Source organism: Tachyglossus aculeatus, chromosome 2, assembly GCF_015852505.1.
Source record: "Tachyglossus aculeatus isolate mTacAcu1 chromosome 2, mTacAcu1.pri, whole genome shotgun sequence".
Classification (NCBI taxonomy): Eukaryota; Metazoa; Chordata; class Mammalia; order Monotremata; family Tachyglossidae; genus Tachyglossus; species Tachyglossus aculeatus.
The window spans coordinates 34,713,795-34,735,615 of NC_052067.1; the positions used below are offsets into that span (position 1 = coordinate 34,713,795).

Sequence of the window (21,821 nt, forward strand, 5' to 3'; positions counted from 1 at the left end):
TGTTGTCATTTCTCATCAAGTTCTTGCTTTGGCTTCTGGACCCGAACTTGGACAGCTGACCTTTCTGGGCCTGGTGGGAATCATTGATCCTCCAAGAACTGGTGTGAAAGAAGCTGTAACTACATTGATTGCCTCAGGAGTGTCAATAAAAATGATTACTGGAGATTCACAAGAGACCGCAGTTGCCATTGGTAACCAAGAATCATTTCCTAGCATTTAAAAAAGTTTTCTTTTAACTATAATTCTACAGTATTGGGTATAGTTAAAGGTTATTCTTTTGGAGTCAGTCTTGTGTACATAGAGTTTTTTCAAGTGGATTGAAAAAACAACCATACTGTTAATGGAAAAACAAAATCAATGCGAATCATTTGGCAGTCACATGATCTAAAAATCTAATTTTCCTTATGTAGTTCATTAATTGCCCTTATTTTCAAAGTCTCAAAATGACTTTTTGTGACAGGAGGTCTTTTTCAAAGAGTATAAGTGAATTTTAAAAAGCAGTGGGGAGTGAAAAGTGTTTTTTTTGTTTTTGTTTGTTTTTAAAAAAGCTAATTTTCCATATTCCATTTAAGAAATCTGAGGTAGTCTGTTGCTTATTTGATTTTCTCTGCAGCCAGTCGCCTGGGGTTGTATTCCAAAAATTCCCAGTCAGTCTCAGGAGAAGAAGTCGATTCAATGGATGTTCAGCAGCTTTCACAAATAGCACCAAAGGTGGGGTTAACAAAAATCTTTGAACATAATGGGTTATCATGTACTGTTAACATTAAAGTTACTGCTTAAATAGATTAAACAAATTCAATTAATGTCTCCTTCCTTACTAAACCTCCTCTGTTTCATCTTTGCCATCACTGTGTCCTATGAGATGACAACTTCTGGAGTCATCGACTCTTCTCTGCCTCTAAATTCTGCTGTTCCTTAGTTCATGCATCTGTACTTCACAGTTACTTAACTTCTCTGGGCCTCAGTTACCTCCTCTGTAAAATGGGGATTAAGATTGTGAGCCCCCCGCCCCCCACCGGGACAACCTGATCACTTTGTAACCTCTCCAGCGCTTAGAACAGTGCTTTGCACATAGTAAGCGCTTAATAAATGCCATCATTATTATTTATTACTTCCTGGTAGAAATTTGAGTCACTTCCCAACTGGGTTAATAGCAGCCTTTATACATTGTCACCCTATTTCCAACCTCTCCAGTCTTCAGTCTCTTATGTGCAACTGCCAAATTCTCTTTGAAGATGCCAAACAGCGTACCTCATCACTGCTGCCCTTCTCCCCTCCCCCTGCTTCACACACACCTTAACTTTTGCTCTGTGTTTTAAATCAAAAGCAACAGGTTTTAAGGCTCTCCATCAGCTGGGCCCTCTTCTCCCACCTTGGGCTTTTTCCCTCTCCCCAAAGAAGCCTTCTTCCTATCCCCCTCACTTGTGTTCATTCATTCATTCATTCAATCGTATTTATTGAGCGCTTACTGTGTGCAGAGCACTGTACTAAGTGCCTGGGAAGTAGAAGTCGGTTGTTGCTGACCCCTTGTGAATGCTATTTCCCTACCCTGGAGGAGTACCCTATTCCCTAGCCTTCACTAGATTTTGTCCGTCTCTCACTCTCTCATCATCATCATCAATCGTATTTATTGAGCGCTTACTATGTGCAGAGCACTGTACTAAGCGCTTGGGTAGTCCAAATTGGCAACATATAGAGACAGTCCCTACCCAGCAGTGGGCTCACAGTCTAAAAGGGGGAGACAGAGAACAAAACCAAACATACTAACAAAATAAAATAAATAGAATAGATATGTGCAAGTAAAATAAATAGAGTAATAAATATGTACAAACATATACATATATACAGGTGCTGTGGGGAAGGGAAGGAGGTAATATGGGGGGAGGGCTCTCTCCATCCTTCAGTGCTGTACTGAAACACCTTTTCTGTAAGGCATTCTTTAATGAATTACTCTACTATCCTGGTCCTCAGCACTCAGCTATTTTCTTGTTTTATAACTACTCACAAATTCCTTCGTTAATACGTGATCGTGCGTTTTGTTCTTCAGTAGTATCTGTGTGCTTATTCTGTGCAGAGCCACCTGGGAGGGTGCAGTGGAGTTAATTGACAAGCTCCCTGCCCTCAAATATCTTAGTCGTCTTTTAGACCACAGAATCCTCAAGGATAGGGACTGAGACTTATGTAACTTTGCTGAAACTAACCTGGCTAATGACCCACGACTCCAGTCACCCAAAGATGTTATTGCAATGATTGCACACCACAGTTAAGTTTTATTAAGCTTTGTTTGTAATAGGACCCCAAGTTGTTAGTGTACCGAGGTGAGAAGGGTCCTTTAATTCTTACAGTGGATGGTCAAGAATGATGGCTTCCCCAGCCATATTGGACACATTGCATGCAACAAAAATAACTATATGCTATTCAAGACCCATTAATGATCCAGTTAAACTACCTAGAATCTTGTTGTTCGATTGGTTTTCTTGCAAACCTATCACTGTGTAGTTTTTGAATATGCCTAAAATCGTTTTTCCATTCTATTTACCTTTGGCTGTTTTCTGTGAACTAGCAAGAATAGATTGATTACACACTTAAGTTCCATTTATTATCAGAAGACTACTTGTCTAACTGACCAAGCTATCTCATTACCATAAGGCAAAATTAGGGTAATTAATTTTTTTTAAGAATTTTTGCACCCACTTTGACACCCCTCCTTAATTCTTCCAAGTCCTTGCCCTTTGTCACACCTCTCTAATTTTCTTTCTTTGCTCCTCTTGCCCATCCTTTTGTTGATTCCAGTTCATTCTCCTGTGATTCCTTCTCTTTCTCTCCTACAGGCACATAATCTGTGTAATCTCTACATCGCTGTCCCTAGGTAGTAACTTAGTAAGCGCTTAGTACACTGCTCTGCACACAGTAAGCGCTCAATAAATACAATTGATAGTAGCAGAAGTGGATCGTGGGTGTTAATCAGTGGTGTTAAGAGCTTACTTTGTATTGTAGTAATAATAATGATGGTATTTGTTAAGGGCTTAGCAGAGTGCTTTGCACACAGTAACAACACACTTGTTTTGTGTTGTTGTCTGTCTCCCCCTTCTAGACTGTGAGCCTGTTGTTGGGTAGGGGCCATCTCTATATGTTGCCGATTTGTACTTCCCAAGCGCTTAATCAATCAATCAATCGTATTTGAGCGCTTACTGTGTGCAGAGCACTGTACTAAGCGCTTGGGAAGTACAAGTTGGCATCATATAGAGACAGTCCCTACCCAACAGTGGGCTCACAGTCTAGAAGGTGCTGTGTACACAGTAAGCACTCAATAAATATGATTGAATGAATGAAAGTAAGTGCTTAAATGCTATTGATTGCAGAGCTCAGTACTTTGTTCTCTGTGGAGTTGGTGGATACAATCCCTGTCTCAAGGATCTTTCAGTATAGAAGGGGAGGCAGATATTAAAATCCATTACATAGAGGGGGAAATGACTTTGTACATTAGAGCTGTGGGGCTGACGTAGGTTGGGGGAATATCAACTGTTTAGAAGGTTGGGGGGAAATATGAGGTGTTGAGGGGATACAGATCCAAATGCATTGGTGATACAGAAAGGAGAGTGAGATGGGGAAATGTAGGCTTAGAGAAGGCATTTTAGAGATCAATCAATCAATCAATCGTATTTATTGAGTGTTTACTGTGTGCAGAGCACTGTACTAAGCGCTTGGGAAGAGATGTGTTTTTTCAGGGGACTTTGAAGGTGTCGAGAGTGGTGATCTGCTGGATGGATAAGGGGAGGGAGTCGCAGGCCAGAGGGAGGATGTGGGCAAGGTCAGTGGCAAGATCGATGAAATCGTGGCTCAGTGGAAAGAGCCCAGGCTTTGGAGTCAGAGGTCATGCGTTCAAATCCCAGCTCCGAGAATTGTCAGCTGTGTGACTTTGGGCAATCAATCAATCAATCGTATTTATTGAGTGCTTACTGTGTGCAGAGCACTGTACTAAGCGCTTGGGAAGTACAAGTTGGCAACATATAGAGACGGTCCCTACCCAACAGTGGGCTCACAGTCTAGAAGGGGGAAATAATGGCATTTATAAAGCGCTTACTATGCGCAAAGCGCTGGGGAGGTTACAAGGGGCTCACAGTCTTCATCCCCATTTTACAGATGAGGTCACTGAGGCCCAGAGAAGTGAAATGACTTGCCCAGAGTCACCCAGCTGACAAGCGGTGGAGCCGGGATTTGAACCCATGACCTCCGACTCCAAAGGCCGGGCTCTTTCCACTGAGCCACGCTGCTTCCACGAATCACTTCACTTCTCTGTGCCTCAGTTACCTCATCTGGAAAATGGGGATTAAGACTGTGAGCCCCCCATGGGACAACCTGGTCACCTTGTAATCTCCCTAGCGCTTAGAACAGTGCTTTGCACATAGTAAGCGCTTAATAAATACCATTATTATTATTATTATTATAGTTAGTAAGTTGGCAGTAGAGAAGTGAAGTGTGCAGACGAGGTTGCACTTGTAAAATAGGGAGAGAGCTTACTGCCTGGTAAGGTGCTTCTGTTTGATGCGGAGGTGAATGGGCAAACATTGGAAGTGTCTGAGGATTGGCAAGACATGAATTGAACTTTTATTTTCATAGAAAATATTTTCATAGAAAAGTATTTTCATAGAAAATACTTATTTTATTTTGTTGGTATGTTTGGTTCTGTTCTCTGTCTCCCCCTTTTAGACTGTGAGCCCACTGTTGGGTAGGGACTGTCTCTATGTGATGCCAATTTGTACTTCCCAAGCGCTTAGTACAGTGCTCTGCACATAGTAAGCGCTCAATAAATACGATTGATTGATTGATAGAAAAATGGTCTGGGCAGCGGGGTGAAGTATGAACTGAAGAGGAGCAAGCGTCAGGGAGGTTAGTGAGATGGCTGATGCAGTAGTCTTGTTTCTCTCTCCCCCTTCCCTCTCCCCCGCCAATGGCTTTGTTAAGCAGTTACTATGTGCCAGGAACTGTAGCGTGGCTCAGTGGAAAGAGCCAGAGGTCGTGGGTTCTAATCCCGCTCCGCCGCTTGTCAGCTGTATGACTTGGGGCAAGTCACTTCACTTCTCTGGGCCTCAGTTACCTCGTTTGTAAAATGGGGATTAAGACTGTGAACCCCACCTGGGACAACCTGATCACTTGTATCCTCCCCAGCGCTTAGAACAGTACCTTGAACAAAGTAAGCACTTAACAAATGCCATTATTTCTGTAAAATGGGGATTAAGACTGTGAGCCCCACGTGGGACAACCTGATCACCTTGTATCCCCCCAGTGCTTTGCACATAGTAAGCGCTTAACAAATACCATTGTTATTATTATTATTATAAACTGGAGGTGGGATGGTCCCAGTTTCTCCATCTGTAACATGTCTAGAATTTTTCTTCGTGCCTACTTCACAGAAAAGTTGAAGATGGACTGCCTTCATATAGGACCTTGGCTAGCTTCTCAGGACTCCTTCCCGGCAGAGGCCAGAGGGGAGGGGAGGACTTAGGGATGGGTTGGAAGCAGGCCACTAAGCTGTGGGGTGTTTATTCTATTTATTTTATTTTGTTAGTATGTTTGGTTTTGTTCTCTGTCACCCCCCTTTAGACCGTGAGCCCACTGTTGGGTAGGGACTGTCTCTCATGTTGCCAACTTGTACTTCCCAAGCACTTAGTACAGTGCTCTGCACACAGTAAGCGCTCAATAAATACAATTGATGATGATTATTATTATTACTGAGTGCTCGGGTAGTTACAAAATAATCAGGTTGCCCAAGAGGAATCTGGACTGGGTCCTCACTGTCTTAATCCCCATTTTGCAGATGAGATAACTAAGTCACAGAGAAGTTAAGTGACTTACCCAAGGTCACACGGCTGACAAACGGCAGAACCGGGATTAGGCCCAGGTCTTCTGACTTTGGCTTTACCTACTAGACCATTCTGCTTCTCTTGATATGACGAATGCTTGGATCAGTGTGAAAGCAGTACGAATGGAGAGGAAAGGGCTGGTTCTAGAGATGCTGTGAAGGTAGAACTGACAGGATCTTGTGACAGAATGTGCGGATTGAATGAGAGATGAGTTGAGGGTAATGCCAAAGTTATGGGCTGTATGACGGGGAGGATAGTGGTGCTGTCTACCGGGGGAGGAAAGACTTTGAATTAGGAGAGGATGAGTTCTATTTGGGACGTGTTAAGTGTAAGGTGTCAATGGGACATAATAATAATAAATAATAATGGAATTTATTAAGCGCTTACTATGAGCAAAGCACTGTTCTAAGTGCTGGGGAGGTTACAAGGTGATCGCGTTGTCCCATGGGGGGCTCACAGTCTTCATCCCCATTTTACAGATGAGGGAACTGAGGCACAGAGAAGTGAAGTGACTTGCCCAAAGTCACACAGCGGACAATTGGCGGAGCCGGGGTTTGAACCCATGACCTCTGACTCCACAGCCCGGGCTCTTTCCCCTGAGCCACGCTGCATCCAAGAGATGTCCTGAAGGCAGAGAAGGAGAGGGGTCAGAACAATAATAATAATAATAATGGCATTTATTAAGTGCTTACTATGTGCAAAGCACTGTTCTAAGCACTGGGGAGGTTACAGTGTGATCAGGTTGTCCCACGGGGGGCTCACAGTCCTAATCCCCATTTTACAGATGAAGTAACTGAGGCACAGAGAAGTGAAGTGACTTGCCCAAAGTCACACAGCTGACAACTGGCTCAGCTGGGATTTGAACCCATGACCTCTGACTCCCAATCCCATGCTCTTTTCCACTGAACCATGCTGATTGGGGAATCATCTGCTTAGAGACAGTAACTGAAGTCATGGGAGCACATAAGTCCTCCAAGGGAGTGCATGTAGATGGAGAATAAAGGGGGGACCCAGAATTGAGTCTTGAAACACCTCCACCGTTAAGAGGGGGAGAGGCAGAGGAGGAGCCAGAGACAGAGAGGAAGAGAACTAGGAGAGGGTGGTGTTGGTGAAGCCAAAGTTGGATAGTGTTCATTGATTATTATTATTGTTAATATTATTATTATTACTACAAGTAGTAGTAGTATTTTAAGTGCGTACTGTGTGTCAAGCACTGTCCTAAGTCCTGGGGTTAACTGTGGGACATAGTTCCCATCCCACATTGGGCTCACTGTCTAAGAAGGAGGAAGGATAAGCACTGAATCGCTATTTTACAGATGAGGACACAGACACAGAGAAGGTAATTGACTTCCTCAAAGTCACACAGCAGTCAACTGGCAGAGGCAGGATTAGAACCCAGGTCCTAGGGATACGCATTTTCCACTGGGCCATGTTTCCAGGAGACGGCGGTGGCCCACAGTGTCAAAGGCACTAGATAGGTTGGGAAGGGTTTCCTTGTATCTACCCCAGTGCTTAGAACAGTGCTTGGCACATAGTAAGCACTTAACAAATACCATCATTATTATTATTTATTTATTATGGATACTAAATAATATCCATAATAAATCCAAAATCCAAATCTGGCCTTTGGATTTGGCCAGAAGGTGGTCACTGGTGACTTTAAAAAGGGGTGTTTCTGTGGAGCGGAGAGGGGAGGAATCCAGATTGTGTGGGGTCCAGAAGAGGATTGGAGGAGAGGAAGGGGAAGCAGTGTGGCCTACTGAAGGAGCACAAGCCTGAGAATCAGGATATTTGGGTTCAAATTCCAGCTCTGTCATTTGTCTGCTTTGTGGCCTTAGGCAAGTCACTTCTCTCATCCTCAATTACCCCATCTTGTAAAGTGGGGATTAAATCCTGCTCTCTCTGATTTAGAATGGGAGTCCCATGTGGGACAGGGGCTCTGACCAACCAGATTATTTTATATTTACTTTGCTCTAGGCACTGTACTAAATGCTTAAAAAGCATCATAAAAATTGGAGACAATGTATTGGGAGAGGAGTAGTAGGAGGGAGCTAGGGCAATAATTGGAGGGTGCTTTAGAGTCAGAGAGTCTCTTTTCTTTTTTAAGTTGGGAATGCATGGGTATATTGGAAAGCAGTGGGGGAGGGAGCCATTTGAAAGTGAGCAGTTTGAAGGTGGTGGTCAGGGAGGGGACAATCATTTTGTCTCCCCACACATCCAATCTGTCACTCAAACCTGCAGGTCTCACCTCCACAACATTACCAAGATCCGCCCTTTCCTCTCCATCCAAACCGCTACCTTGCTGGTTCAATCTCTCATCCTATCCCGACTGGATTACTCCAGCAGCCTCCTCTCCGATCTCCCATCCTCCTGTCTGTCCCCACTTCAGTCTATACTTAACTCTGCTGCCAGGATTATCGTTGTGCAGAAACGTTCTGGGCATGTTACTCCCCTCCTCAAAAATCTCCAGTAGCTGCCTGTCAACCTAAGCATCAAGCAAAAACTCCTCACTCTCGGCTTCAAGGCTGTCCATCCCCTCGCCCTCTCCTACCTCACCTCCCTTCTCTCCTTCTCCAGCCCAGCCCGCACCCTCCGCTCCTCTGCCGCTAATCTCCTCATTGTACCTCGTTCTTGCCTGTCCTGCCATCGAGCCCCGGCCCACGTCCATCCCCTGGCCTGTAATGCCCTCCCTCCACGCATCCACCAAGCTAGCTCTCTTCCTCCCTTCAAAGCCCTACTAAGAGCTCACCTCCTCCAGGAGGCCTTCCCACACTGAGCCCCCTTTTTCCTCTCCTCCTCCCCATCCCCTCTGCCCTACCTCCTTCTCCTCCCCACAGCACTTGTATATATTTGTACAGATTTATTACTCTGTTTTACTTGTAGATATTTACTATTCTATTTATTTCATTAATGATGTGCATAAAGCTTTAATTCTATTTGTTCTGACAATTTTGACACCTGTCTACATGTTTTGTTGTCTGTCTCCCCCTTCTAGACTGTGAGCCCGTTGTTGGGTAGGGACCGTCTCTATAGGTTGCCGACCTGTACTTCCCAAGCGCTTAGCACAGTGCTCTGCACACAGTAAGCACTCAATAAATACGATTGAATGAATGATAAGGTGAGAAGGGAGGGGGTCAGAAACACAGATAGAGGGGATAGAATTTGAGGATTCTCAAATGGATAGAATGAAGGATTGAGGGGATAGAAAGCAGAAAAGTGATTTCCTCTTAAGGTACTGCTGGGAAGGATAGAGTTGAAAATGGGGCTGAAGTGGGAAGGGTCTGGAGAGTAGCAGGGGAGATGGTCATCAGTGAGCAAAGAAGGAAGGGAACACATGTTAAATTAGTTTGGGCTACAAGTTTGAATAGTAAACCCATTATGTAACAAAATTTTCTCATTCCCACTGTGTCTCTTTTTAACCTACTCTTCTGAGCTTGGAGCATGACAGATTCTGGCCAGTGTGTAGGTGGAAGACAGCTTTTAATCAGTCAGTCACAGGGGAAGGTGAAGAAGAGACTATGGGTAATCCATAGTATAAATCATTAGGCCCTGTAGAACCCAGAATTGGCTGGGTTGCTTATGTAGGATACCATCTAATCATATCTTCGATGAATTTGCCTAGAATTAATTTACGTTCAAAATGAAAAAAAGCATTGACTAAATACGATTAGTTTTTAAAATCACCCTTTAGATACTCTAGGAATGGATTCTATAAGAAGTTAACACTACCTTCAAGGCACTTGAACTCCTCCTTTCCATACTTTGGACTTTCTCCTTCCTCTCCCTCTCCCAAACTCTATTTGAAAGTACTTTTAGAGCTTTCAGCTTCATTCCTGATGCATCTTGCCTTCCACCCAGGTCATGTTGTGTTTGGCATTTCTGGTTAAGACTGGAACAGGCAAAGAATGCAGTTGAGCTTCTACTCAGTCCAAGGACATTGCTTAAATTGGCACAAATGTGAGTGATTTATGGAGCGGTTTAAAGAAAATCCATCATTGGACAAAAGTTATTAGTACAGTATTTTCACCTGACTTCTCTTTTGCCTTCAAATTAAAGGTTAGAGTCCTGCTCCTGCTCCCAGATGCTGGCATTTCTCAGCTTCCCTTTGGCACAGTTCTCCCTTCACATATATATTACCTCGGCTGTACTTCAAATGTGTCCAGTTCCTGGGTCAGTGGCTATTTTCAAGGAAAATCTTTTAAGGGCCATATTATTGAAGGGGACTGTTGGTGCATTGGTCTTTTCAGCCACTTGCATAAACTCTTATCAGTAATACAATCATCAAATTTGAAATATAACTATATATTCCGGCATCCGTTTCATTTCTAAAATGCGACCTGCCATTGACCTTGCCTGACTTGATTGTATCACTCCAGCCAGGATTTCACATTTTGATGCAGATATTTCTTCCAAAAAAAGAATTTATCCACTCCTAGAATAATAATAATAATTATGGTATCTACTAAGCACTTACCATGTGCCAAGCACTGTTCTAGAACTACGATAACTGGCATCCAAATAGCTGCGAAAAAATAGCTTGTTGGAGTCTGACTCCCCTTAATTAAATTCCTATAGGGCACTTGCTGACTTTGAAATGTCTGCTGATTTGAGTTGTCCTTTTAATAGTAATAATAATGACATTTATTAAGTGCTTACTATGTGCAAAGCACTGTTCTTAAAATGGTTGTGTCGTCCTCTTTTCAATCTCTCTTTGGGTTATCTTTTCCTCTGTTTCTCCTGATACCTTATGGGAATCCTTTCATTCTGGGCACCTCTTCTGTTGGTCCCTTCTGTAGTTGTACTTTCTTCCTTCCTCTTTTCCCTATTACTCCCCCCACTCCCAAATCCTGCCATTCCTCTTTTTCCTCTCTTCCATCTCTGTGACTGGATGTCACCGGGATTCCATTACCAAGAAAAAATGGTTCCAGGCTCTGCCACCTACTCTGGTTCCTGCTCTTTTAAATGCTGTAGCTGCTGTTTCTCCAAACTGAAATTCAACTGTGGTTTTGGTACCCACTTCATTTCCAGATTCCAACTTTTTCCTGAAATATTTTCCACAGGTGCTGCAATCAGATTCTGTTCCTGATAGGCAGGAGCCACTTTGGCTTTTATTCACGAGTCCACATCTCCTCTTTATCCCCATTTTTCAAATGGGGAGTGGAAGTTCAAAGATAAAAAGCGAATTGCCAAGGCTGCTCTCTGACTTAATGGAATTGTTGTAAATAGTACACCATCAATGCTGTGGGCAGGCTGTTTCATAGTTTATTAATCCATTGTTGCTTATGAATGAACATTTTTGGGGTAAATTTTTCAGGCCTTTGGTTTTGGGCCCTTTAATTTCTAGTCTAGGTAATGACCTTAATTTTTTTTTTTTTAAATCAACCTCTGGCGTTAGGCTTTGGATACTTTGATCCGTGCCATATTTTGTATGTTTCATCAGACTGTCAGTTATATCAAACATTTAAACATTTTTGGATTTTTTTTTAAGGATGGCAGACTGACAGGAAATCTTTTGGAAAGATGTTCAGTCCTGAAAGCCAAAGCTTTTTCAAAATTACCATCAAAAGCTTTGAAATGCCAAAATCTTACATCAAATGAAAGGTGAAATGGAAATATGCCAGTTAATTTGGTATTACAGGAAGGGAGTGTGTATTCAAATGCCAGAAGGGTAGCTGAGCATTCTCACCAGTGTCATGGCTGGTAATAAACCAGTCTCTATGAATGAAGCTTTACAGTGGTTCAAAACCTCATTAAGTGAAATAAAAACAAACTTTCTCTCCCTTCAAAAACTGAATTCCCAAGTAAAATTATGTTTTGGTATTCTAAGGATGGGAATATGTTGGGGTTATTTATACTCCCAGTGTCTAGGGAGCTAGAATCCCTGGAGACAGGGGAGTTGTGAGGATGAGCTGATTATTCTGAGCATTTCAAAGGTAAAACACTTTATTCAAATGTTTTGCAGTACAGTGGAGGAATCACTGGTGTTGCATCGTTTGGCTATCTCTGATTAACGTTAAATAGGTAATCTTTTGTCACAGTTGTCTCCTCACAGAGTTCTCCACCAAAGTGAATACAGAGTTCTGATAAGGGCTAAAGAGAAATATGATTAATTAGAGGGTTGGGGCAGTCAGAAGTGAGCAAAGAGGAATTGGACAACTTGAGAAGAGTAAAATGAGTAGGGAATTAATAATAATTGTCTTCAAGTACAGGATAGAATATTATTCAGAGATCAGTGGGCAACTACTCTCCATCTAGCCTGAAGGCAGAACAAGAAGAAATGGCTTTAAATTTCAGCAAACATAAGGGTTAGTTTTATTGAATTACATTACCAACGGTATTTGTGGCTTCCCTGTTCCTGGAGAACTACCAGTACAAGATAGGTAACTAAAAATGTGTAAATGTTTGATATGACCGGCATTAGTCTGATGAAACATACAAAATATGGCACGGATAAAAGTATCCAAAGCCTAATGCCAGAGGTTGATTTTTTTTAAAAAAAATTAAGGTCATTATCTGGACTAGAAATTAAAGGGCCCAAAACCAAAGTGCTGCCCTACTTAGAAACCAGAAAATGGGCTAGACAATGCAGCCTGTTAGGTCTCTTTCCTTGGCCTACAATTCTTTTCTGTGAACATGAATCAGGGGCAGTTTATGAACACTCCCCACCACTTCTCTATGTTTGCGGGCCGTTGGTTCTGCGGATGACTGTTTTCCAAGGAGTTTCCTCCCCATTTCATTTATTTATTTATTTTTCGAGCGGGTTTGATGATGTGAGCTTCCACACTTAGAAAAGATACCTTATAGGCTTCTGGAAGTGAAAATCGCTGCAGATGACCTCTCTTCTCTGTCCTGGCTCCGGCCCATCGCCTCTCTTCCCAGTGCACGCCCTTTGCCTCCCAACCTAAACATTAAATAACCGTGGTCTAGATGACTTTCTAACGATATGATTCCTGGAAAAACAAAGAGGTCCGCGTGACAGTGGATGTCTTAGAAAAATATCTATTTATACTTGATTAGCTGCTCCAATTCCGAATTAACTAAAGACTGATGTGTTTACTTTTGTAGCTCCTAAAGGACTAACTCTGTTGGGTGGACTTTAATTTATAAAGCTTCATATTATGTAGTGTTTAACTGCTTTCTTTTCACACTTGCATTTTTAGCATTTTCTACCTTTGTCCCCAGGTCGCGGTTTTTTATAGAGCCAGCCCAAGGCATAAATTGAAGATTATCAAGGTGGGTACTTTAAGGCAAGATGAATTCTACAGGAATTGATAAACCTGTTGTTTCCCTTGCAGTCACTCATTTGGGGTGATGACACACACCAGTTGTGTCTCTGGGTGGGAAGTAGCCATGTAGTTAGTAGTAGATGGGGGCAGGAGGGGAGGAAAGGGGATACCAATTGAGGGAAATCCCATTACCCTTGTGGAGCTGCTGCTCCTCGCCAACCTCTTGCTCTGCCTCCAGCTCTATGGGGCCAAGAGTTTGGTTTCGTCACTGTACAACAAGGCTGAAACTTGTAGCACTTTGTCATCCCCTTGCCTTTCGTTCCAGAATGGAAACTCAGGTATTCGTTTAAGTTCCTTTACATTGCCACATTTTCAAACTTAAGTTCCAAGTAAAAGCGTGGAACGTGGACAAATGAAATCAGATTTGAGAAATAGGAGTTTGACCGTTTCCTGTGCCTCAAAGCAGCAAATGAAATGCCAGGTGTCACCAAACTGAAGAGGGATGAGATGCAGCAGGGAAGGCAGAAAAGGAAAGATAAAGAAGGAAACCCCAGCCAGTCTCCTGGAATTGTGTATTCTTTATATTGCTTTTCAGCCTGTAGGAAACTGTAGAAACTATACTGCATCAATCAGTCATATTTGCTAAGCATTTATTCTATGCTAAGCAATGCCTCAATCATATTTACTGAGCATTTATTCTGTGCTAAGCAATGCGTCAATCGATTGTATTTACTGAGCATTTATTCTATGCCAATCAGTGCACTAAGTGTTTGGGGAAAGTACCAAAGAGTTCATGGCCCCTACCCTTGTCCTAAAATGAATTAAGGTAGGAGAAAGCTACAAAATTGAAAGACCCATGAGTACCTACAATAGTGTGTTCTACTTAAAGTAGTTTTCATGGCATGACAGGCATCACCTGTATTTGGCAATCTTCAGTGTAGCGAGAAAAACATAGGAGAATGTGTCCTTTGTCCACCCGGTAGTGTAAGAATGTCTTTGCCAGTTTTTTCCTTGTTTTTTTTTGTTTTTGTTTTAGTCTCTACAAAATAATGGTTCAGTTGTAGCTATGACAGGAGATGGAGTGAATGATGCTGTTGCACTGAAGGCTGCAGATATTGGAGTAGCAATGGGACAGACTGGGACAGATGTTTGTAAGGAGGCAGCTGATATGATCCTCGTGGATGATGATTTTCAAACAATAATGTAAGCCGTTTGAACAATGTAGGTGTAAAAAAAAACATTGCAGGTGAACACTAATGCAAGACAGTATGAGGTGCTATTTTGTGTTCTGCCAGAGAAATCTAGGTTTTAAAGTAATCATCACTCTACTAGATCAGGAAAAATTTGTTATATAATATCCGGAGTCTTTATCATTAATCAAAATAGCTTTTAGCTCTTTTAATGGTTCTCAAGCAATTACTGTGTGCCAGGCATTGTATTAAGCACTGAGGTAGGTACAGGATAATCAGGTTGGATATGGACACGGTCCTTGTTCCATGTGAGGCTCACAGTCTAAATCAGAGGGAGAAGGATGTAATCCCCATTTACCGGTGAGGTAACTGAGGCACAAAGAAGTTGTGACTTGCCCGGGATCACACAGCTGACAAGTGGCTGAGCTGGGATTAGAACCCAGGACCTGTGACTCTTAGGCCCGTGATCTTTTCATTAGGCCATGCACTTTTCAGTGGACAGACCCATAATTAATTCACCATGATCATTATCAATAAATGGTTATGTTACATGCCCTTGGTTGCTTTGCTCTATACCCATATAAGCTTACTTAGGCTGCTTTTGAGAGGCTTAAGACTAAATCACCTTGAAATTTAATATTTCCCTAAATCTATGTGAAAAATAAGCAGTTGTAAGCTGACTCCTAGGCTGTGATGTAATTTCAATTTGGAAAGGAAAAGAATACTTGGAGAAAAAGCACTCAAATGATTTGTAGGCCAGCTGGTGCAGTTCCTGTTCCCATTTTACGACTTTTAATTTACTGAAAAAAAAGTAAGATTGGGTTGGGGGAATACGGCATGCAAATTCATGAATTGTGCAGAATAAATCTGCAAAACCAATCACCATTTAATAAGGCATAGCTCATTCTTTTACTAATTTAAAACCCCCTGACTGCAAACATATCAATAGCCCCCCTATATGGACTTAGTCCTAAAGGGTGAGATTTGATTTAGGCCTTCAGTATCCAGGAAAAAAAAAAGCTAGCCCCTCATTTTAAGGGATCAAAGGAGCTTGTCACTTAAAGGTTATAAATTAAGTCTTTATCGGGCGAGCAGAGTTTCTGACTTTCAGGTAAAATGTGTTTTCATTTTGTAAGTCTGATTAGTCTTGATAGAGAGATTTGAAATGTTGTGTAATTGATGGAGCTGAGCAAGATGCCTGGTTGTAATTGCACTAATTTCCCAAGTGACGAAGAGAGCTTTTAGAAGTTCACTTTCAGTGATATCTGTAAGCCTTCAGATCTGGTTGGATGAAAATCCGTTAATTCTTAGCATAATAATAATGATGATGGCATTTATTAAGCGCTTACTATGTGCAAAGCACTGTTCTAAGCGCTGGGGAGGTTACAAGGTGATCGGGTTGCCCCACATGGGGCTCACACTCTTAATTCCCATTTTACAGAGGAGGTACTGAGGCACAGAGAAGTTAAGTGACTTGCCCAAAGTCACACAGCTAAGTGGTGGAGCCAGGATTTGAACCCATGACCTTTGAACCATGACCTTAGCATGCCTTTCCCTTTGTGAAATGCTATTTTTCACTTTGCATTTATTCTTCATGTTCTAGGTCAGCAATTGAAGAAGGTAAAGGGATTTATAATAACATCAAAAACTTCGTTAGATTCCAACTGAGCACGTAAGTTTGTGTTGTCACTGGCAGTGTCGATCTTCTCATTACACTACAGAGTTAAAGTTCGGGATGGTTTTGATGTATTTACTCAGGGTTATGTCCCTGTGGGTTTTAATAAGTAGCATCTGTAAAAGCACAGTTGATTTTTCAGGAGACAATTTTGAAGTTGTTTCCTAATGATTCTGTTAATTTTCTTCTTACTCCTTCTTTTTAACCTAATAGAATGCCTGTTAATTAAAAATAAATTGGCATAGTAAGCAGTTCTCTGGTATGCTCACTTCATCAAAAAGAATGCAGTATTTTCATAATTATTTTTAAAGAATGTTAATTCTGTGGATATAGATCAGTATTGATTACTTTTTTTGAAGAACTTTGAAATTTGGCACCTGGGATTCTAGAATAAAATGGAAATTTTGGACCATTGGTTTTGCCACAACCTGAAATGTCTCCTATCATTTTATCAGATCTATATTGTGTCAGTCTTAGGTGTCAACTTTAAAGACTCCCACACTTGTATGGTCGTGCCTTGAAAGTACTAGCCAGTCTAATTTTAAGAAATGATCTTCATTATCTGCATAAATAGTCCATGCTGACTTTTTTTTTTAACCTTTTCTTTCAACAGGAGTATAGCTGCATTGACTTTAATCTCACTGGCAACATTAATGAATTTTCCTAATCCTCTGAATGCCATGCAGATTTTATGGATAAATATTATCATGGACGGACCTCCAGCTCAGAGGTGAGACAGAGTTGGTTCAAATATTTGAAATGTCCTCCTTGATCCCTATCTGGTCGGGACAGACCTAACATGGGTAGGGACCGTCTCTATATGTTGCCAACTTGTACTTCCCAAGCGCTTAGTACAGTGCTCTGCACACAGTAAGCGCTCAATAAATAACTACGATTGATTAGTGGAGAGCAGGCTGTGCAGGCAAAGCTAATATTTTTGTAGCCGAGTACCAGTTACCTGCTTCGGGACCGTGTCCTAAACTGACAAAACAGGTAGAAAACAGCCTGCCTCTTGCCGTGGCTCTCAGTTGGAAAAAACTCTGGGTTTAAACACCTGGGAGAGACACCAGCAAAATGATAAATGATAGAGAAGCAGCGTGGCTCAGTGGAAAAAGCCCGGGCTTTGGAGTCAGAGGACACGGGTTCAAATCCCGTGTCTTTTAGAAAAGTCTTTTAGACTGTGAGCCCACTGTTGGGTAGGGACCGTCTCTATATGTTGCCAACTTGTACTTCCCAAGCGCTTAGTACAGTGCTCTGCACACAGTAAGCGCTCAGTAAATACGATTGATGATGAATCCCGGCTCCGACTTTGGGCAAGTCACTTCTTCTCTGTGCTTCAGTTCCCTGATCTGTAAAATGGGGATTAAGACTGTGAGCCCCCCGTGGGACAACCTGATCACCTTGTATCCCCCCAGTGCTTAGAACAGTGCTTTGCACATAGTAAGCGCTTAACAAATACCATTGTTATTATTATTATTATAAACTGGGGGTGGGATGGTCCCAGTTTCTCCATCTGTAACATGTCTAGAATTTTTCTCCGTGCCTACTTCACGGAAAAGTTGAAGATGGACTGCCTTCATATAGGACCTTGGCTAGCTTCTCAGGGCTCCTTCCCGGCAGAGGCCAGAGGGGAGGGGAGGACTTAGGGATGGCTACTAAGCTGTGGGGTGTTTATTCTATTTATTTTATTTTGTTAGTATGTTTGGTTTTGTTCTCTGTCTCCCCCTTTTAGACTGTGAGCCCACTGTTGGGTAGGCACTGTCTCTATATGTTGCCAACTTGTACTTCCCAAGCTCTTAGTACAGTGCTCTGCACACAGTAAGCGCTCAATAAATACGATTGATGATGACTGTCTCTATATGTTGCCAACTTGTACTTCCCAAGCACTTAGTACAGTGCTCTGCACACAGTAAGCGCTCAATAAATACGATTGATGATGATGATGGTGTGGAGCTTTCTGATCTGGTGATGGAAAGCAAGCAGCCAGGGACCGGAGAGTTTGGAAACCGTAGGGCCTGGCCTTGAGGCTCAAGGAGGAACTAGTAGAGAAGCAGCGTGGCTCAGTGGAAAGAGCCCGGGCTTTGGAGTCGGAGGTCATGGGTTCAAATCCCGGCTCCGCCAATTGTCAGCTGGGTGACTTTGGGCAAGGCACTGAACTTCTCTGGGCCTCAGTTACCTCATCTGTAAATGGGGATTAAGACAGTGAGCCTCCCGTGGGACAACCTGATCACCTTGTAACTTCCCCAGTGCTTAGAACAGTGCTTTGCATATAGTAAGCACTTAATAAATACCATAAAAAAACTAGTATAAATTCTCCCAGGTCAAGATTGCCCCCAGCAGCGATGCTAGACCCTTTGAAGTTAAAACCTGCTCTGGGCCTATCCTTTTCAATAATAATAATAATAATAATAATAATAATAATAATAATAATATTTGTTAAGCGCTTACTATGTGCCAAGCACTGTTCTAAGCACTGAGGTAGATACAAGGTAATTCATTCATTCAACCATATTTATTAATAATAATGGCATTTGTTAAGTGCTTACTATGTGCAAAGCACTGTTCTAAGCACTTGGGGGGATACCAGGTGATCAGGTTGTTCCACGTGGGGCTCACAGTCTTAATCCCCATTTTACAGATGAGGGAACTGAGGCCCAGAGAAGTTGTGACTTGCCTAGGGTCACACAGCAGACATGTGGTGGAGCTGGGATTTGAACCCATGACCTCTGACTCCAAAGTCCATGCTCTTTCCACTGAGCCACGCTGCTTCTCTGTTGAGTGCTTACTGTGTGCAGAGCACTGTACTAAGCACTCAGCTTGTCCCATGTCGGGCTCAGTCTTAATCCCCATTTTACAGATGAGGTCACTGAGGCACAGAGAAGTGAAGTGACTCACCCAAAGTCACACAGCTGATAAGTGGCAGAGCGGGGATTAGAACCCACAACCTCTAACTCCCAAGCCCGTGCTCCTTCCACTAAGCCATGCTGCTTCTCTTTTAAATGGAGGGTCTATTGTTACCAATTTGTAATCTTAGTCCTGTAAGGTCAGCAGTGATAATGGAGTTTTAGTGGTGCAAGCTGTGAATAGTAGAAATGCTTCTTTATGGAACACCACTCTGAAAAAAGTGTGTGTAGGTAGTAAATCGGACTCCTAAAATTCCTAAAATTCATGTTTCTCTCTTCTTGATTTTCAAGCCTTGGAGTAGAACCTGTGGATAAAGATGTCATTCGGAAACCTCCACGGAACTGGAAAGACAGCATTTTGACCAAAAACTTAATTATTAAAATATTGGTTTCGTCAGTAATCATTGTATGTGGAACTTTGTTTGTCTTCTGGCGAGAGGTATGGGAAATTGGCAAGAGCTTCCCAAATTCATTTTGATGAAGTGTTGGTCATATACGAGCTGTAGCATTCTGAGCCTGGCTTGAAATGGTGAACTAGCCCATTGCTTGGTAGTGCCCTGTCCTCTGTAGGAGCGAGGCTGAAAGGGACCTTCGTACTTCAAACTCGGTTTTTAAAAACAATCTTAAGCTAACATTTCTGGTCCTCTCTGAAGGATGTCCCTTCTTTCTCTTCAAGATGTAAATATTCTTCCTGGGAGAAGCAAAATGGTAATAGTAATGACTACTAAAGCTCATTGTGGGCAGGGATCGTGTCTGTTACGTTGTTGTGGTGTACTCTCCCAGGCACTTAGTACAGTGCTCTGTATGCAATAAGCACTCAGTAAATACTGTGGACTTATGATACACTTGTCTGCTGTGTGACCTTGGGTAAGTCATTTAACTTTTCTGTGCCTCCGTTACCTCATCTGTAAAATGGGGACTGAGACTGTGAGCCCCATATGGGACAGGGACTGTATATCTATCCAAGTGCTTAGAACAGTGCTTGGCACATACTAAGCACTTAACAAATACCATAATAATAATTATTATTAGTATTATATTTATTAGATACCTACTGAGTATATTGCACTGTAGTAAGAGGCTGGGAAGTAGAATAGGGAATTGCAATTCACTCAAAGCTAGGAGCCCTAAATTTAACATTCCTGAAAGATTCTGAAATACAGCTGCTTCATTTTCCTTAAAAAGCAGTTCATTTAAAATCCAGTATAATACATGACAGTACTTCCTGATTTGCTCACTTTGTACAGTCTCATTAAGCAGCTTATTGAAACAAACAAAAAAATACTGGGTAGTGAAACTCTGTGATCTTAAAAGAAAATGTTAATTTTTAAGAGGTATGTGGTTCATTAGATGCCGATGCTGAAGTCATTTAATTTTTTCTCTTGGGCAGTTACGGGACAATGTGATAACACCTCGAGATACAACAATGACCTTCACCTGCTTTGTATTTTTTGACATGTTTAATGCCCTGAGTTCCAGATCACAGGTATGCTAGGTGGCTATATTTAATTCTTGCTATTTTCTTGAATTTGCACACTTGTTGGGATTTTTTTTTTTCCTTACCAGCTGAGGTGCTTCATATACTTGAAATGCAGTAGATCTGGATTAGCCCAGTGACTCTTACCAAGGCAACAGCTTGGATCTTAAGTTATAAATGAACAATAACTGCTAAGTTGGGAAACCAGTGCTTAAAGATGGCAAGAACTGTACGTAGAAAAGCGGAACAAACATGGGCCTGCGGGTCAGAGGACCTGGGTTCTAGTCCCGGCTCTGACACTTATCTGCTGTGTGACCTTGGACAAGTCACTTCACTTCTCTGGGCCTCTGTCCCCTCATCTACATAATGGGGGATCAACACCTGTTCTCCCTCCTATTCAGACTGTGAGCCCCATTTGAGACCTGATTATCTTGTCTCTAACCCAGTGCTTAGTACAGTGCTTGGCACCTGGTAAATGTTTAATGACAAATGCCACACTGTCATGAGCGCTTACTCTGTAGAGCACTGTACTAAGCGTTTGAGAAAGTGCACTATAGTAGACACACAGTCCTTGCCCTCAAGGAATTTATCATCTACTAGCTGAGAGAGACACTAAAATAAAGTACAGTAGAGTTTAAGAAAAAGTAGAAAGGTCTAGAGGAATGAAGCTGTTGCCTTAAATGTGCTATGTATCTATCCTATAGGCAAGGAAGTTTTTTAATAGAGACCTGGTCTCACTTGATTTTTGTTTTGGTCCTGAGGCTGCTGAATTCTTCTTGTGTAAACAAATCCATTATCTTTAGCACATGTATGGCAGCACTCATTCCTTTAAAACCGTAGATTAATATATGCCTAAAATTCCACGCAGAAAATTAGGAGGTAATTCCCATATCCTCAAATCAATTAAAAGGGAAAAAATATTCTATGCACACTTTATATGTAAATAACTATGGCCTATCCTTAAGAACATGCAGTAAACTCCTGCGTCTGCTGGTTTATAACCAAGCAGCGTGGCCTCGTGGAAAGAGCGTGGGCCTGGGAATCAGAGGACCTGGGTTCTGATCCTGGCTCTGCCACGTGTCTGCTGAGTGACCTTGGGCAATTCACTTAACTTCTCTGTGCCTGTTACCTCATCTGGAAAATGGGGATCAAAGCTCCGAGCCCCAGGTGGGACAGGGGACTGTGTCCAACCTGATGATCTCGTATCTACCTTAGTGCTTAGTACAGTGCCTAGCACATAGTGCTTAACTAATACTAGTTTTTTAAAAAAATCACCTAACATTGGAACGTGTATACAATAAATAAATCATGGATGTGACAAAGCATCCGAGTGCTGGCAACATAGCCAAATTTCTTGAAGCTCCCTTAGTAGCCACCAACTGCACCCTCTCGCACTGCCCTTCCAGCGCTTAGAACAGTGCTTAAAACATAGTAAGCGCTTAATGGATACCATCATCATCATCACTGCTGCCTGTTTCATTCATTC

General features: G+C 42.2%; 1 protein-coding gene across 2 annotated transcripts in view; it reads left to right on the forward strand.

Annotated features, from left to right (window-relative positions):
- Positions 1-21,821, forward strand: part of ATP2C1 (ATPase secretory pathway Ca2+ transporting 1) — a 96,839-nt gene that overhangs the window by 69,289 nt on the left and 5,729 nt on the right. For both annotated transcript variants that reach the window (XM_038759936.1, XM_038759935.1), the window contains 8 exons: positions 21-191; positions 614-711; positions 13,047-13,097; positions 14,127-14,293; positions 15,884-15,952; positions 16,569-16,685; positions 19,150-19,297; positions 20,249-20,344. In XM_038759936.1, the coding sequence (XP_038615864.1) occupies positions 21-191; positions 614-711; positions 13,047-13,097; positions 14,127-14,293; positions 15,884-15,952; positions 16,569-16,685; positions 19,150-19,297; positions 20,249-20,344 (917 nt within the window). The remainder of the gene's footprint in view (positions 1-20; positions 192-613; positions 712-13,046; positions 13,098-14,126; positions 14,294-15,883; positions 15,953-16,568; positions 16,686-19,149; positions 19,298-20,248; positions 20,345-21,821) is intronic.